The sequence below is a fragment of the Setaria viridis genome, chromosome 3, assembly GCF_005286985.2.
Source record: "Setaria viridis chromosome 3, Setaria_viridis_v4.0, whole genome shotgun sequence".
NCBI classification, from domain to species: domain Eukaryota; kingdom Viridiplantae; phylum Streptophyta; class Magnoliopsida; order Poales; family Poaceae; genus Setaria; species Setaria viridis.
Window position 1 is genome coordinate 24,049,965 of NC_048265.2, and position 18,478 is coordinate 24,068,442.

At 46.2% G+C, this 18,478-nt stretch overlaps 1 protein-coding gene across 1 annotated transcript; it reads left to right on the forward strand.

Moving 5' to 3' along the window:
- The first annotated feature begins 403 nt into the window (after positions 1 to 403).
- On the forward strand, positions 404 to 2,504 carry LOC117847827 (probable xylan O-acetyltransferase 9). Its single transcript, XM_034729113.2, has 4 exons — positions 404 to 783; positions 907 to 1,546; positions 1,636 to 1,800; positions 1,909 to 2,504. The coding sequence occupies exons 1-4, from the start codon at positions 528 to 530 to the stop codon at positions 2,252 to 2,254; spliced, it is 1,407 nt and encodes a 468-aa protein (XP_034585004.1). The 5' UTR covers positions 404 to 527; the 3' UTR covers positions 2,255 to 2,504.
- The last annotated feature ends 15,974 nt before the right edge of the window (positions 2,505 to 18,478 follow it).

The following is an 18,478-nucleotide window of genomic DNA, read 5'->3' on the forward strand; positions in this document are numbered from 1 at the left end:
ATTGACTGATGAGAAATAAGTTTTCCGAATAGCTGTATTGCATTGATTGGCTAAATTTGAATGAATGCCCTACTTGAAAGTTGTTATTGAACTACTGATCCTGTCTTGATTCATTTCACATTATGTAGACATGCATGTATTGTAAGCTAGTACATAAGTACAGATTAAGAAGGATCACGTACTGATGAAACAGGCCAACATATTTGATTTGATGCCCACATGTGGTGGGTATGTCTATTTAAAACTGCCCAAATATTCCTAAGCTGCCAATGGTCAGAATATGACACTTCCGAACACTGACCAAATCCAACTCACATACTTCCAGGGCAAGCCGTCCAGCACGAACCGTTTGTTTCTTGGGGCCATTCTGAATTTCCTATCACTCATCAGAATTCAGATAGCGACAACACAACCTGTAAGAACACCATGCTGGCAACTAATCCTGCCCTCTATATAATCCAACCAGAATCTTTGCTACCAACATCACGCTCAAGTTTGCAAGCAAAGAGATCACCGGTCGATCAGAGATGAAGGCACCACCGCTGAGCTCCTCCTCGGGCTCCACTCTCTGCTCGTCGATCGCGAAGAAGGCGCGCTTTTCGCCGCTGTTACTGGCACTTGCACTCTTCCTACTTTGCTTCTCCTTCCTTTACGGCGAGGACCTCAAGGAGCTCCTCGGTCGGCAAACGCAAGTAGCATCGTCACACCTCATCGACGTCAACACAAACAGCAGCAGGAACGTTAACAATGGCGGCGATGGGCAACCAGCAGCGCCACCACCCGGTAAGCATCACGACTTTCAGAACAGTTTCTCCCAATGCACCGTAACGGCTTCCCGTCGGCAATGGCCGGTCAAGAGTTGACACTAACAGAGCTGGACTTGGAGGCGATACTTGACATGATCAGAGGTGGCCGATGGGAGGAAGACGAAGAGGAGGTGGCAGGGGAGGCTGGCGTTCGCGCTGAACGACGAGGACGAGGACGAGGACGAGGAGTGCGACGTGTTCTCGGGGAGCTGGGTGCGCGACGACGCCGGGCACCCGCTGTACCGGGAGGAGGACTGCCCCTACATCCACCCGCAAGTGACCTGCCAGGCGCACGGACGGCCAGACGCCGCGTACCAGCGGTGGCGGTGGCAGCCGCACGACTGCACCCTGCCGGCGTTCGACGCGGCCCGGCTGCTGGAGTCCCTGCGCGGCAAGCGGATGCTGTTCGTGGGAGACTCGCTGGGCCGCGGGCAGTTCGCGTCCATGGTGTGCCTGCTGCAGGCGGCGATCCCCGACGCCGGCGCCAGGTCGTTCTGGATGTCGCCGGACCAGCAGCACACGGTGTTCACCGCCAGGGACTACGACAACGCGACGGTGGAGTTCTACTGGGCGCCGTTCCTGCTGGAGTCCAACGCGGACAACGCCGCCGTGCACCGGATCTCCGAACGCATGGTGCGGCGCGGCTCCATCGGCTACCACGGCCGGCACTGGAAGGGCGTTGACATCGTCGTCTTCAACACCTACCTCTGGTGGTGCACCGGCCTGCGCTTCAGGATCCTGTACGTGAGCATGGCTTGCTTCCATTGAATTGCTCCGTGTACACGTCTGCAATAATAATGATCTCTGCGATTCGATCGGCGATTAACAGGGACGGGCCGTGGGAGAGCGCCAGGACGAAGGAGGCGGTGAGCTGGGTGTCGACGGAGGAGGCGTACGGCATGGCGTTCCGGGACATGCTGCAGTGGGTGAGGGACAACATGGACTTGAACACCACCAGGGTCTTCTTCACCAGCATGTCGCCTACTCACGGGAAGTAAGCAATCAGGGTTTCGGCTTCACCATCACAATCACATGGCTAGCTGCAGGTTTCTTACGCCACCAGCAGGTGAGCTCACACACACATGGCGTGGCGTGCGTGCAGGAGCCAGGACTGGGGCGACGCGCCGGGGGGCAACTGCTACAACGAGACGGCGATGATCGAGGACGAGGGGTACTGGGGCTCGGACGGTCGGCGGAGCGTGATGCGGGTGATCCGGGAGATCCTCGACGGCGACGGCGCCGACGTGCCGTTGACGTTCCTCAACATCACGCAGCTGTCCATGTACCGAAAGGACGCGCACACCTCCATCTACAAGCGGCAGTGGAGCGAGCCCACGCCGGAGCAGCGGGCGGATCCCAAGACGTACGCCGACTGCGTCCACTGGTGCCTCCCGGGCCTCCCGGACACGTGGAACGAGCTCCTCTACTCCAAGCTCTTCTACCCTTAGCCGTCATGACGTCATTGTCAATAGGCTGTTGTAGTTGTAAGTAATTGACCCCCATGATTAGAGCTCAGCATGAGAAGAGGAGGAGCCCAAACACATAGCAGTCCCTAGCTTTGGTGGTAAACACTATCATCGTTTTTGTCCCTTGTAGCGGTACTGAAATGTTACCACAAAGAAGAGGCAAAAGTCGTTTTGAGGAGATCGCCCATGAGGCCATGATCAAATAAAACATGCTATGGAACCGAAGCTCAAACCTTTCTCAAACTTTGTCAATTTTCATTACATCAAGACTAGACCAAGGCACATTTACTCAAAAAAAAAAAAGACTAGACCAAGGCACATATCCAGTTGTCTACTTGGTCTCCCATGTTTAATTACTTTATGTTTTTGCTAGGCAAATAGCGTGCAGTCGAAATCTTTTTCTTGCAGTTCTGCACTTCTGCTTCCGCATTGTTTTGAGCGTCTTCTAGATCGCTCCTAGATGCATTAGTTTCATAGTGAATACGTGGATTTGGCCTTTCAAGAAGAGACGAGTGTTTGGGTAATTTCGGGAGATATAGTCCTTGTTCTTGAGGATAAGTTTTAGAGTTTCCACTCAATCCTCGTTTCCTTTTATTCTTTTAATCGTTGTTTCAGTCCTACAATGTTAGTTACCTACACCGATCTCAGAGGAAGGCCAAAATCCGTGTCATCAACTCCCGTTTGTTTTGGCTCCTCTAAATTCATAGATATTATTATACATCTAGACATACACTATATCTAAATGTGTAATAATATCTATGAACCTAAGCTAAAATGACCTACAATTTGGAAAGGAGGGAGTAGAAAATAATAATGACCATCCAAAGTAATGATATTGGATTAATACAAACTGATCTCTGGTGATGCCATCATTGACATGATAAATGCGATGTCCCATACTTTTATTTGACATTTTAGCAGCAGAATTGTTGTTTTTGTGATTAGGACCTACTCACTTCGTCTCAAATTACTAATCATTTTGATTTTCTAGATATATAACTTTTGTTGTGGATTTAGATGTATGTATATGTAGGAAAAGCTATGTATCTAGAAAAGCTAAAAACGAATAGTAGTTCGGGACAGGAGGAGTATGATCTGTTGCAACACGCTTAAAGTGATGTCCCATACTTCCATTTGTTTTTTAGCAACAAAACTGTTGTTTTTGCTATTGACCCATGACCTGTTACTACCTCTTTTTTTAATTAAGGATAATATCCGGTCTTGAACATTCACAAATGAATGTCTACGACCACAATGAAACAAATCTAGCCAACTAGCCAGACGATGCATGAGTACTTAGACTCCAAACCTCAAAATGAGGAACACAAAGACAAGAATGAAAGAGACTAAGAAAAAAAGCTAGAAAGACTAAACTTCAAACTTCTTCTATGCCCATGCTTCCACCTTGTTTTGATCCTTGTACAGCAACAAAATCCATACATCTGTTGTCTTCTTAGAAACTATTGATGTTAAGATTATCCTGCCACGCATACTGAAAGACAAACCAAGCACCACCAACGATGCAAGCTCACCATGGTTCTGCCAACCCAAGGACTCCAAAGCGACGCCTCAAGAGGGAAGCAACGTTTAGATGCTGCCCCACCTGAACTATCGAGTCGATTCTTTGGTTTTCACCTGGAAATGTCCCTGGGGTTGAGGTCCTCACAACAACGCCTTTAAGAACGAAAAGGATGCCTATAGCACCGTCGTCGCTGGCAAATGGTCAAGGACCAAGCTAGGCTCACCTGAGAACCTGCACCCCACATGGAAACCACCAAACACTGTCGGTCGTCGCCTCAGTACCACCATGAGCCATCGAGCATTGGTCCGGCTGCCAGCCCAACTCCCGATCTGCGGACCGCCTAGGGTCACGGATGCACGGAAGTGCCCGACGGGGCCGGACATCACCCTTACCATCAGCGGGCCATCATCACCGCCATGGATGGGCGCCCTAGTATGGCGCCACCCACAGGGGCCACCATGGATGAGTGAGCGAAACAACTTGCAGGGGCACTGGAAACGGTCGGGACAAAGTTGGATTTGCTGCCAAGACCACCGGCTAGCTGCCATGAAGCGCCAGGGAAGGAGGACCAGGCGGAGACGGCGCCGAATCGCCCCGAAGCTACCTTCCTCACGTCCGCGTGGTTCCGGCAGCATGCCTGGGTGGCGGCAGCGGCGAGCACCCGATTCTCACGTGTGCGTTGATCCATCCCCGCGTGTGTCATCGTCGTGAGCTGGGAAGAAGATGCTGTGGACAAGGCCACGACGGCCCCATGACGACGAGCTGCAAAAGACGTCAATGAAGAGGGGAGGGAGGAAGCCGACCAGCGGCAGCCGCGTTGCCCCCGGATGCTAAGAAATCCTTGCCGTCGGCCATTCTTGTCTTTGGCCGGGCTTCCGGTGGCGGCAGGACCGTGAACGGCAGTCGGAGGAGCTCCTGGCAGCATTGTTGGGTGCCGCCGCTGGCAACTGGTGTTGTTGGGTGCCACCGCCTGAGTCGCCGCAGGGGTGACACGGGGCAAGATCCACTTTTTGGGGAGCCCCTTGTGTCGGGACTACTCCCCAGACCCTCGGGTAGGCCTTGAACGGCCCACTAAGGGACGTACTCGGACGTGATCAGAACAAGGATGGGCGTATCCTACTTGTACTAGTATGTTTATCGAAAACTACTCGGGACGATACCGAGTAGAACTCTGTAATAGTACCCGACTAAGACTCAGACTTGTAACCCTGCCCTCCCGGGTATATAAGGCCGGGCAGGGACCCCCCTCAAAACAGATCCCTCAGGACCAGAACATGCATCAATACAAACCAACACACAGGACATAGGGTATTACGCGATCTAGCGGCCCGAACCTGTCTAAATCGTGTTCCTTGCGTCACCATTGATTCCTTGATTCTCGACGACCCTTACCGCACAAAAGACCACCTAGGGTACCCCATAGGCGGGTTGCCGGTATAAAACACCGACAGCTGGCGCGCCAGGTAGGGGAACTCGTCGAGTTTCTCAGCGTGAACTCAATGGCGAAAGTCATCATCAGGCCCGTCTTCTTCATCGAAGCCGGCGCCACCTTCGTTTTCAGATCCTGGCTCTACGTCGCCGAAGGCTCGGGATCGTTCCGGCGCCAGATCGTCGACACTCAGGAGAAGAAACCGGAAGAACTGACCAAAAAAAATCAAGATTTCAAAGTCAACAAGCTCAAGTTTGACTACACGTCGGATTCGACTTCGCCTCGGACTACTCCAACGTCTCGCTCAAGGGTTGGGCTTCGCCAACCCCAGCACTCAGGATCGGGCGAGGCGGAGCCTCCCTCAAGGTCGGGCAAGGTGGAGCTACCCTTCCACAGGGTCGGGCTTCGCCGACCCCAGGCCTCGGGGTCGGGCGAGGTGGAGTTCCACTTGGGGTCGGGCGAGGCGGAGCTACTCCCTCATAGGGTCGGGCTCAGCCGATCCCTGGACTCAGGGTCAGACTTGCCTAGGATTCGGCGGCCCCAGTCAGCATCCAAATCAGTTTTGACTTCAAAGCGGTTCCCGCACGGACTTCGCAACGTGACAAAAGTCCATCAAGATTTTCTTGCTCGAACCTGAGTTGAACTCGGGTATGATGAGGACGTTGACTCCGACTCATCCTACTCTCCAGAAATACCGTTATCCGGTCCAGCCCAAGGGTTGGTCATAACTTCGACACCACAAGGCAGATTGGTCCATTGGCCGGGATTGCGACCATGTTTTCTCAACCGCGACTACGACTCGCGCCTCGTCGCCCATATAGACAACCTGCCGTACCAAGAAGGCGTTCCACTTACATCCAACCACGAAGGAAGCTATACAAAGATTGCTACATCAAGTTCAGGAAGCTACTACCCGGACAGGGAGATACTTGTTATTACTCAGAATAACAATCCGAGTACTAGCCAGAACAAAACCCCCAGGAGACTAGCACAAATCGACAACATCTCTGAAAATGAATCTACAGCCGACAATGAAACTCCCGAACAGCATAACCAACGAAGGGCGCGCAATACCACTCGAGCTGAGCGTCGACAGTTGATGGCTACAAATATCCCTATTACGAATCTTAAACGGGCTTTCAACGCAGTTCAGGCTCAGGAGCACAATACTCCACTCGCGGCTATCGCTTCAATCAACCTTTTGACGACACTGATGCCTCAAGACAAGGATAACGCAGTCACAGCTTAACTCGTGCAGCGTGGCAACGAACTAATCGCACAACTCGCGGAGCAAGCTTACAAGCTGCTTGACAAAGAATCACCAATCCCGTCTGTTCCTCGCATTACAGACGGAAGCAGGGGGGCTGCAAATAAAAATGACGCCTCGCGAAATGATAATGTAGTCAACCAGCCCCGGCAACACAGCCAAGGTCCAAGCAAGCATAAAGCTCCTACTCAACAGAAGGATGTAGGTGAAGCCAGCTGCACCAACTCGGTTAAAAGTGTTTGCCCTACTCGGAAGAACCGCGAGAAGTCCAACATCAGCGATCTGCGAGAAATCCTCAACAGTCAGCGTGAACGGGAAGTCGATAGCTACAACCACTTTCCCGCTTTCACAAATCGGGTAATGAAAACAAAATTACCCGAAAAGTTCAAACCGACCGGCATTACCAAGTACGATGGCAAGCAAGATCCAGTTCAATGGCTCCGCTGTTACTCGCTAGCCGTCCAAGCAGCCAGAGGCAACCACGACACCAAAGTCATTCATTTTCCCATATGCATGGAACCCGCACCACTAACCTGGCTCGAGTCACTCAAACCCAAGTCCATCGACTCCTGGGCAGACTTGACAAAGGTTTTTACCAACAACTTCGCCGGCTCCATGGCTAGACCGGGAAACAAGATTGACTTACAACAAATTAAGCAGAAAGAGGGCGAGACCCTCCGCGACTACCTGAGACGATTCTTTGAAAAGAAGGCTACCATCGTAGACATCTCCGAGGCAGACGTCATTGAGTGTTTCCAAAACGGACTCTACGATCGACGAACATACCAAGACTTTGGTCGCCGACGGCCAGCCGATGTCAAAGAACTCAAACTCATGGTGCAATAGTGGGCCGATGAAGAAGACAAAGAACGTGAACGGTTCGGTTCCCACCGTAACCGCGGACGCGACAACACCCACAACAATGACACAGATAAAACTTGTCATAACGATGCTTGAAATCCCTATTCAGGTAATCATAATCGCAAAAGGAAGCCCGACAACACTGTTGCTACCATGACCAGCTCCGGGAAAAAGGGACAGCGCAGAAACGACGACGGACCAACCTTCACGGAGCTACTCAAAAAGCAGTGCCCATGGTACCCGACTAGCAAGCACTCCGCATTGGACTGTTACAGCATGCACCGCGTCATGCAAGACCTACCAGCACCACCAACTCCTGAAGAGTACGCCAAAAACAGAGACAAGGGCAAAAACAAAGCCCGCAACGAGGAAGATGAAGACAACGATTTCCAACCAGCCTCAAAAACCGTCAACGTCATTTTTGGTGGCATCCATGGCACAGCATCCAAGCGAGCCAACAAACTCGTACTCAGGGAGATCATGGCCATCGAGCCGACGGACCCCGCGCCGCTAAAATGGTCGGAAGTTCCAATTTCTTTCAGCAGAAAGGATCAATGGAAAAAATTCTCAGAACCCGGCCGTTTTCCACTAGTCTTGGATCTAGTTGTGGCAGGTTCAAAGTTAACCAAAGTACTCATCGATGGCGGGAGCGGTCTCAACGTTATCTTCGCCAAAACATTAAGGAAAATGTGCCTCGACGTCACGGACATGCTTACTCCAACGGATTCACCTTTCTACGGCATTGTGCCGGGAAACGCAGCTATACCATTGGGTCAAGTTTTCCTCCCAGTCACCTTCGGAACTAAAGAACATTACCGCACTGAGTACATCAGATTCGAGGTCGCCGACTTCGAGACTTCTTATCACGCTATACTCGGACGGCCAGCACTCGCCAAGTTTATGGTCATACCACATTATGTCTTCCTGGTACTCAAGATGCTAGGTCCCAAAGGCGAACTCACGCTACGAGGAGATCTCCAAAGATCCTACGAGTGCGACACCGAAGCCGTGGAAATTGCTGCGACTCAATCTCTTAGTCCCATGCAGCAAGTCTTCACAGCTTCAAAGAAGCTCCATCCAACTGAACTCGAGATCCAGGAAAACAAGTCGGGCTCCACAAAGGTGAAACCCGCTAGCGAGCAAGACTTCAAGTCGATCGACCTCCAGACCGGTGATCCTTCCAAGACAGCCCTGATCGGAACAGGGCTGGATCCTAAATAGGAACTCGCGCTCGTCAGTTTCCTTCGGGCTAACCACGATATCTTCGCTTGGAAGCCGGCCAACATGCCAGGTGTGCCCAAGGAACTGATCGAGCATTCCCTCAATGTTGATCCCAAAGCTACTCCAAAACGGCAACGACTACGCCGGTTCGCTCAGGACAGATGCGACGCCATCAAAAAAGAACTAGCCAAGCTACTCACGACGGGATTCATCAAGTCTTCCATCCTGACTGGCTCGCCAATCCTGTGCTTGTTCACAAGAAAAACAACGAATGGAGAATGTGTGTCGAGTACACCAACCTCAACAAACATTTCCCGAAAGACCCTTTTGGGCTACCCAGGATCGATCAAGTGGTCGACTCCACCGCTGGGTGCGCCTTGCTCTGCTTCCTCGATTGTTACTCCGGCTATCATCAGATAAGCCTCAAAGAGGAAGATCAGCACCTTGGGATCTCAGCAGCATGGCCAACTTGTTACCACCTCTATGTGACATTTCAGATAGAGATTTTGACTTGCAGCTGCAGACAATTTTATTTGCTTGTTTGAAACGCTAATTAAAACTGACCCGCGCTAGGAGCTAGTAAATCCATTATGATTCTTATGAACCATGTAGCACTTTCTATTATGCACTCGGCTGATTGTACGAAGAAGGTAGCAAGCCACAGTGACCGATATGGACCAATCACTGCTAGGGAATCCACGTTTAGTACCGGTTGGGAACACCCCTTTAGTACCGATTTCACAACCGGTACTAGTAGTTCGGCACTAAAGGGAGACCTTTAGTACCGGTTCAAATAACCGGTACTTATTATTTTTTTCTTTTCTCATTTTATTTTCTATTTCTTTATTCTATATTCGTATTTCATATTTGTTTTCTTTATGTATACTAATTCTAATACCCTAATCCTAATATATATAAAGTTGTATTTATCTTTAATATTATATTAGAGATACTATTACATATATCTATATATATATAGACACACACACAAACATATTGTGCATACACATGTATGAATAATATTACATTGCCTCAACTTTCCAAGTTTAACATTTCGTATCTACTATTCTGAACCCGAGTCCTGACGGTGATGTAGATTTGATCCATCATTATGAAACTTCCCTGTTGGATTTACTACATCGTCTAGAAGAAATCCACATAGTTGTTGTTGAACTGCCCTGATGCAGTCTATGTCGAGGACTCTTTCTTTACTATACATCATTTGTATCATTGGCAAAGGTTATTATATATATAGTAGATCAATGGGTTTGCACAATTAGAACTAATTTATTGTTAAGAATTTTGTATACGTATGGTTAACTCATGGTCGTTCATACACTTCGGACCTACAAAGGTATGGATGAACTCACATACGTAATATCCGCATAAATTGTTACCCGGCTCATGTCTCCAACACTAGATATATGGGGAAAAAGTTATGAAATATTTGTTGTGTTAAAGGAAGTGTCATGAGATGTGAAAATTCAACACATACTGGGCAATCAATCTTCAAATAAAGTTCCTCTTTGAATTCACCAATGTGATTTCGACGAAATTGAACCCATGCTTTGTTCAGAACGTCTATGATGTCATTGTATTCTTGTTTTGGTTTCCTCAAAGAGTCAAAAACATATACGAAGCTCATATCAGGCACGATAACAATGAGTATCCAGTGGAATCTGTATAGCCAAATTAACACTAGTTAGTCTTATGTTTAACTGCTAGTTCAAAAAAGAAAGAGATGGGAAACACGCTCACTTGAAGTTGTACGGTAGTAGTATGTACTTCTTGTAATGTTGCTTGTTGAGGAACTTATATATATTCTTCAATGTCCAATTTGGTTTATCTCTTAGATTTGCCTCATTTACAACATCGGGATCCATGAAGCCTATGTCATAGTATCCTTTCCTCTGACAAGTTTGAATCTCCATCCTGCATGATATAAAATTGAATAGGAGTTAAGACATCGCACAATGACTAGAGCAGGAATTTTGAAGTTAGAGGATATTAAAGACTTACAGAACCCAGTAACTGATGAGTGACTTGTCAAGTGCATCTTGATTGTACAGGTAATACAGTTCTTCCAGTGGCACATTTATGATGTCTTCCCCATGGAAATAATCTTGATCACCAATGCGAACTTTGAGCACAAAAAACCATCGGCTGAAGCCTCCATGTAACATTGGTGCAACTTGTACATCTTCATTGGGAGACGGTCCACCAACTACGGCCACACAAGCTGTTTCCCATACTCATATTTCCATTTAGCAGATCCAGGATGCTTTGGGATGTGATCCTCCCCTCGAAGTTGAGCTGCGGTGAGATTTGTATCTTTAGCGAATTGCAGGTTCTTATCAAACTCAGAAATCACCTGGAGCGGGGTAACCAATTGGTTGGATTGGGTTCCGAGTTGTGGAATACTTGACCCACTTTTCTTCCTCTTCTTAGAAGCCTTTGTTATTTGTCTGTCGTAGTCAAATAGAGGTGGTTTCTCTGGCTGTTTCCTTCGCTCTGCCTCCATGCTTCTGATGAAAGCCCCAATTTTACCCTTATTAACCAGTGGATCTTCCTTTGGATTCTCCCTTGCAAAGAAAGCTTTTACCTCAGCATCCACTATTGCGCGGAGTTCGTCATCTATCATATCATATGGATACTTGGGCGGTGGTTGCTTCTCCTTCTGCTTTTTTTGCTTCTTCGTAGCCGTAGTATGCGGAACTGAAGGCGTCTTTTGCCGTGTAGCCATGCTTATAGCAGGGGGAGGTGGACTCATGCTAGGATCCCTGTCTGGTAGTGGAGAGGGTGCCATGGCAAATGGCATAGGTGATATTGCCCTTGAGCCTTTAGGAGATGATCCTAAGGTCGGGGGATTTGGCTGCGTAATCCTTATGTAGCACTTGGGCCATAGAATCCAACCATGGATGGCTTCTCCTAGATTCTTTTCCCGTCACCTCCAGGGATCTCCAGTTTCAGGTCATCCCAACCGTTGACCACTCGGTCCACCCCAACTTTAGCTTAACCACGAGCTGGAATCTCCACACCATGAAGTGTTTGGCCTTGCGTCGGTTACTCAGCCACACCATAAGCCACCACGATGAGCTTGTTTTTCATGGGAGTAACAAGCTCACAAGGGGCTCTCCCAGTGATGTCGTCCATGGGGTGGCGTTGGTTATCCTCAAGTATGTCAGAAGGTCCTCCACCTGGGGCTTCTGTGGAAGTGACACTGCTTCGACGCTGCGAGGTGCTTACGTCGACATGTGCCCCTGATGCTGCCGCAGCTACATGTTCACTGGCTTGTTTGCTAAGAGCTAGCGCCACACGCCGGTCGATTGCTTCCTCCATTCTTGCCTCTGTCAAAGCTACTTGTTCTTGCAACTCTTGCAGCTGTCGTGTGTGTTCGGCCCTACTTCTTTGGCGACTTCTGTATGAATCAATGTGCTCACAAAAGGCAAACTTCCACAGAATTAATCCTTTGCATCGGCAACATCCAGGGTGTTCAGGATTACCAAGATCCATTGATTGTTGCCTTTATTAAGTCAACAAGCCTCATAGCCGCTTCTCTGAATTCTTTGCTGAACACAAATGATCCATCTTTGGGATTCTTTGCTTGCTCTGACCATTCAAGAGTCTATGGTACTATTCCCCTAGCAATTATGTCATCTTCCATCCTCTGCCATTTCTTGATCCCCGACTTGTAATCTCCTGTCCCAAGATGATGAAAGTACTTCTTCTTATGAGCATTGTCGGTGTTGGTTTGAGTCGTCTTAGCGCTCTTTTCCAACTGCTTGAACTGTACAAAGGAATCCCAGTGATCTCTTAACTTCGAGCGCTTCGTGAAATCAGGTGTAAGCCTCTTCTTTATGTACTCTTTGTTTAGGTTTTTCTTGTACATCTGAAAAGCAATTGCACCCTTCTTGAAGCCCTATTCTTTCACTTTGTCTTCATCTACACCTCCAAACGTGAAGTTTTCTTTTAATTGTTCCCATAACATTTGCTTCTCTCGGTAAGGTATTGTGCTTATGGGGACCGTGCTTGTGGAAGCGACGCTGTCATTGATTTCAGGGCTTTTCCAATTCTGAAAGCTTATTGGGATGTTTTCTCTGACAAGAAACCCAATTTGGTTCAGCAATTTAGTCTTAGCATTCCTAGGAGCAATTGGTTCACCATCTTCAGCAATTTCCGTGACGATGATACGGCCCTCTAACTTCTTCTTCTTGCCATGTTTCCAGATGCTCGATCCAGATGGCTGAAAAACGAAAGAACTATTAATTGCCAATAATCTTGATAAGTAGAGAATTCAAATAATGTTTACATATAATAATTGCTATACCTTGCCTTGTTGCCCATCATTGCCTCCCTCGGCAATTTGTTGCTCCTCATTGCCTTCCTTGGCAATTGGTTGCTCCTCGTTGCCATCACCACACATGTTGAGGTAGATGTCAGTTTGGCTGTGATCGATCTCTTCGTTTGGTTGATCGTTTGTGCCACCTTCAGCAATCAACTACATTATGTATTCCTCGGCCATTCGGGCTTGGTCGTTCTCTGATCGTGCCATTGTAATTAGTATAATATAAAAGGAATTATTCTAAGAAATAGTAGGATTTAATCCAAGAATGACTAGAACTTACACAATTTTGTTAGAATAAATGACTACCAAAATGAATGACTAATACTTATACATTTTCAAAAATAATGAAACACTTATACAATTGCAAATATTTATACATTTGGTAACAATAAATGACTACACTTATACAATTTGTTACAATATAAACGACTAATATAATATAAAAGGAATTATTCTAAGAAATAGTAGGATTTATTCTAAGAATGACTAGAACTTATACAATTTTGTTAGAATAAATGACTACCAACAATATTTACAGTGAATTGCTAGAAAATGCCAATAAAAAAAGACTGAAACACATATACAATAATTGACTACAAAAATATTTAGAGTGAATTGCACATTTGATGAATTTTGTTACAGTAAATGACAACATCATAAAATTATTTGCTAATTTCTACAAGTATCAAAGTAATTTTCACTTATTAAATTTTTAAGAATTAACTGGATTTTCTATAATTTCTAGCTACTCCAAGAATTTTTCTACATTTTCTCACTAATTAAATAATTTTTCCTACAATTTCTAGCTATTTTCTAATACTGTAGAAATAAAAATCAAATATGGCATAATTATATTATTTTTTTCGAGTTATATATTGACATGATTTTTTTTCTAAATTAACATAATTTCCAACACTTATACAAATTTCCTACAATTTTTATATAATTTTCTACAATTTCTAGATAATTTCCTACAATTTCTATTGCAGCAGAATTTTTTAAAAAAAAATATGACGTCGCGGCCGGCCGCGGGCTTACGTCAGCGGCAAGAAACCGATCCCGCAGCCAGCTGCACGTCGAGTCGCACGCGTCGAGGGATGGGGCTGTACGGTAGGGAACGATGGGGGTGGCGGAGGGGCCAGGCGCGGCGGCGGTTGCGGCGGGCGATGGGGTCGGGCAGCGAGCGGCAGCGACAGGGGGGTGGCGCTGGCGCCGGGTTGGGTGCGCAGAGATGGGTCGGGGATGGCACGTGGGTGGCGGCGATGAGGTTCGAGCGGCTGCAGTGTCGGTGGATGACTGGGGGGGCGACGATGCCGGGCCGGGCGCCCGGCGATGGGATAGGGATGGCACGAGGACGGCGGCGACCGGTCCGAGGCAGTGACGAGGGTCGAGTGGCAGCGACAGAGGGGGTGGCGATGGGGCAACGGGGGCGACAGTAGGGTGGCGAAGACGAGGAGGCGACGAGGCGGGATGGTGATGGCGACGGGGAGCACGTCAGCGGCGGACTTGGCGCGGAGCTCCGAGGCGGCGGTGGCGGATTGGGTGGGAATAAGTATGTGAAAATGCGCTAAGTGTTTGGGGAGAAGAAGGGCCGGCCACTAAACCCCCTCTCCCCTACCGGGCAAAAAGGGGACCCAGTACTTAAGGCCCTTTAGTACCGGATGGTGGAAACACCCCATACTAAAGGCCTCCCCTTTAGTACCGGGTGTTTCCCCCACCAGGTACTAAAGGTACCTTCACGTGCAGGAAATGAAAAGGACCCCTTTAGTATCGGGTGTTGCCCCTACCCAGTACTAAAGGGGTTGCATACTCCGGTTTTAATTCCCGCCAAAACATCCTTTTATTTTTCTTTCTTTTACAATTGCTATTGTGTTAATTTATTACCTAGTAAATCAAATAACATTAATAAAAATTGGAAAAATAATTTGGTAGCTTCATGTTTATTAGATATACACTATAAAAATATCTAATGCGGTCAAATATCAAACATGGTAAAGTTATTAATTTTAACTTAGTAATAGGTTATAATGGTCATAATACTTATGTTAACTTTAAAATTTGAAAAAAATAGATATTTTGACCATGCAAAATTTTAGAAGAATAGTGCATTTACTATTATTAACATGTTTACCATGACTTAATTATGTAGTTGTTTAATTGTACGTAAATTGATTGTTTAATATTTAATGGTGTTAAAAAAATTAAAATAATTAATATTTTAACCATGCAAAAATCAGTTCTTGTTTAATAGGGTGAGATTTTTACAAATAGTATTGTTAATAAACCTAACGGATACATGACATATCATTACAATGCGTTATTAAAAAACGTAACATAATGGTTCAAATACATTACACAACGTCATCTAATGGATCTTAATAACCCTTTACTTGACGAACGTCCCTTGGTTGCGATCGCGGCGTAAGTATGGAGCGTCCTCTTTGGCTAATAGGATGCTTGGGTCAACCTCAACTGAAAATGGAGAAAGATCATCAAACTGATCATAATCTTCTGAAATGTCAGTCTTGTCCTCAACTTCAACGATTTTTCTTTTCCCTGGAAGAACTATGTGGCGCTTTGGCTGGTCATCTGACTTATTAGCACCCTTCCTTATTGGTTTGCTTGATATGTCCTTCACGTAGAAAACTTGAGTCACCTCATAGGCTAGGACGAATGGTTCGTCTTTGTATCTAATCTTGTTGAGGTCCACTATTGTCATCACATAGTTGTCTATCGTTACACCTCCTCCAGTAAGTTCACCCATTGGCACCAAAACAGAGGGATTTTCAAAGGTCCATAGTCGAGTTCCCATATCTTCTCAATGACACCATAGTATTTGTCTTTTTTTTCCATTGTTGTCTATTGCGTCTATACGGACACCACTATTTTAGTTTGTGCTCTTTTGGTCTTAGGTTCTGGTGTAAAATTTGTACCCATTTATTTCGTATCCTTGGAATGTCGATACTGAGATAGATGGACCCCTAGCCAACCATGCTAGTTATTCTTCAATCGTGTCATCACCCATCAGTCGTCGCCGCAACCAAGAGGCGAAAGTGTCAATGTGATGACGTGTAATCCAGGCTTCAACATTTACTTGGTTTAAGGACCGTACAATAGCCCTGTGCTCCTCCATATATGGAGCGATCAGGGATGATTGTTGCAGGACCCTGAAGTGTGCTTTACGAAATGTATCCTCATCGATGTCCATCTGAGCTTTCCTCCCTAGTGTGCTTTTTCCCTTCAGTCTCCCCTCATGGTGTGATACAGGGACTCCAATCGAATTCAGGTCGTCAATAAAGTCAACACAAAACTCAATGACCTCCTCTGTTCCATATCCCTTTGCAATGCTTCCTTCCGGACGGGCACGGTTATGAACATAATTCTTTAGAACTGCCATAAACCTCTCGAAAGTGAACATATTATGTAGAAATATAGGAGCGAGAACAAAAATCTCTTCAACAAAGTGGACTAGAAGGTGGACATGATATTAAAGAAGGAAGGTGGAAAGACCATCTCAAACTTGACCAGGCATTGCACCACATCATTCTGCAGCTTTAGTAGATTTTTTGGATGGATTGCCTTCTGAGAAATCATGTTGAGGAATGCACATAGGTTCACGATTGTCATTCTCACATTCTCTAGTAGAATACCCCGCAGTGCAACAGGCAACAATTGTATCATCAGGACATGGCAGTCATGGGCCTTTAGATTTATAAATTTCTTCTCTTTAAAATTTATTATTACCTGTATATTCGAAGAGTAGCCCGATGGGACCTTGATACTATTCAAGCATTGAAACATGATTTCCTTCTCTTCTTTGCTAAGAGTGTAACGGGCATGATGCAAGTAATGTCCATCATCTCCCTTTTTCCGAACGTAGGCGATCTCATTGTTTCATGCGTTTCAGGTCCCGACGTGCTTCAATTGTATCCTTTGCCTTTCCATATATACCCAGCAAGCCAAGCATGTTCACGCAAAGATTTTCTATTAGGTGCATCACATCAATTGCATTACGGACCTGAAGGACTTCCCAATAAGGTAGCTCCCAAAATATAGACTTCTTTTTCCACATGGGTGCATGTCCGTCCTCATTGTTCGAAATAGATTGGCTACCAGAGCTCTTGCCAAAGACTACCCTCACATCCTTTATCATAGAAAATACACGTTCACCATTATGGTGAATGGGCTTAATACGTTTTTCTTTCTCCTCTTCAAAATGCTTCCCTTTCTTTCTTAACGGGTACTTAGCAGGAAGAAATCGACGATGGCCTGTATACATGACCTTTCTACAGTATTTCAAATACATGCTACAAGTATCATCTAAACAGTGCGTGCAAACTTGAAATCCCTTGTTTGATTGTCCGGATAGATTACCAAGCGACAGCCAATCATTGATGGTTACGAACAACAATGCTAGTAGATTAAAAGTCTCCTTTTTATCCTCATCCCACACACGTACACCTTCTTCCTTCCATAACAATAAAAGTTCATCAACCGACGGTATTAGGTAAACATCAATGTCGTTGCCCGGTTGTTTTGGGCCTTGGATAATTATCGGCATCATAATGAACTTCCGCTTCATGCACATCCAGAGCGGAAGGTTGAACATACCTAAGGTCACAAGCCAAGTGTTATGACCACTACTGAACTCTCTGAATGGATTGAATCCATATGTACTTAAAAACTTGCATACTTTTCAAACTTGGGAAATTCTCTATCAACTATTCTTCACTGGGACCCATCAGCGGGGTGTCTGATCATTTCATCTTGCTTATGTTTTTCTTTGTGCCAATGCATCAACTTTATTGTGCCTATTTTCTAAACAAACGCTTCAACCGTGGTATTATAGGGAAATACCACATTACCTTCGTAGGAACTTTCTTCTTGATGGCCTGCCCCTCAACGTCACCAGGGTCATCTCGCCTGATCTTATAATGCAGCGCTTGGCACACAGGACAAGCCTCCAATTTCTTGTATTCCTCACCGCGATAGAGGATACAGTCATTAGTACATACATGTATCTTTTATACCTCCAAACTCAGAGGGCAAACAACCTTTTTTGCTTCGTACATTGAGTACGGCAATTCGTTCCCCCTCGGGAAGCATGTTCTTTATGATTTCCATTAACTCATCAAAACTCTTGTCAGAAACTCTATTTTTTTGGCTTCCATTGCACATTTCCAGTGTGATACCCAACTTTTTGTGCCCCTGTTTGCAATCTGGGTACAACAATTTCTTATGATCATCTAACATACGCTCGAACTTTTTTTACTCCTTCACATTCTCTTAGTCTTCCTTTCCATCTCGAAACATCTAACCTAGATTATCGATAGGACCTTTTGCCTCGCCCATCTCTTCTTCAGCCTCGCCCATTGGAGCATCTGCAAAGGCATCTCCTTGAATCCAGTCAGGAATATTGCCATCTTCTTCTTCTTCATCATCATCATCCATCATAACTCTTCTTTCCCCGTGCTTGCCCAAACAAAATAGTTAGGCATGAATCCAAAACTGTATATGTGTGCATGAATAGTCTTTCTAGATTAGTAATCCTTCTCATTTTT

What these genes read in the sequence shown, in the direction of transcription:
- LOC117847827 (XM_034729113.2), top strand. Translation starts at nt 528, where the DNA reads ATGAAGGCACCACCGCTGAGCTCCTCCTCGGGCTCCACTCTCTGCTCG. An exon ending in GGCCTGCGCTTCAGGATCCT is followed by an intron (nt 1,547 to 1,635) that starts GTACGTGAGCAT and finishes GGCGATTAACAG; the next exon opens with GGACGGGCCGTGGGAGAGCG. An exon ending in ATGTCGCCTACTCACGGGAA is followed by an intron (nt 1,801 to 1,908) that starts GTAAGCAATCAG and finishes GCGTGCGTGCAG; the next exon opens with GAGCCAGGACTGGGGCGACG.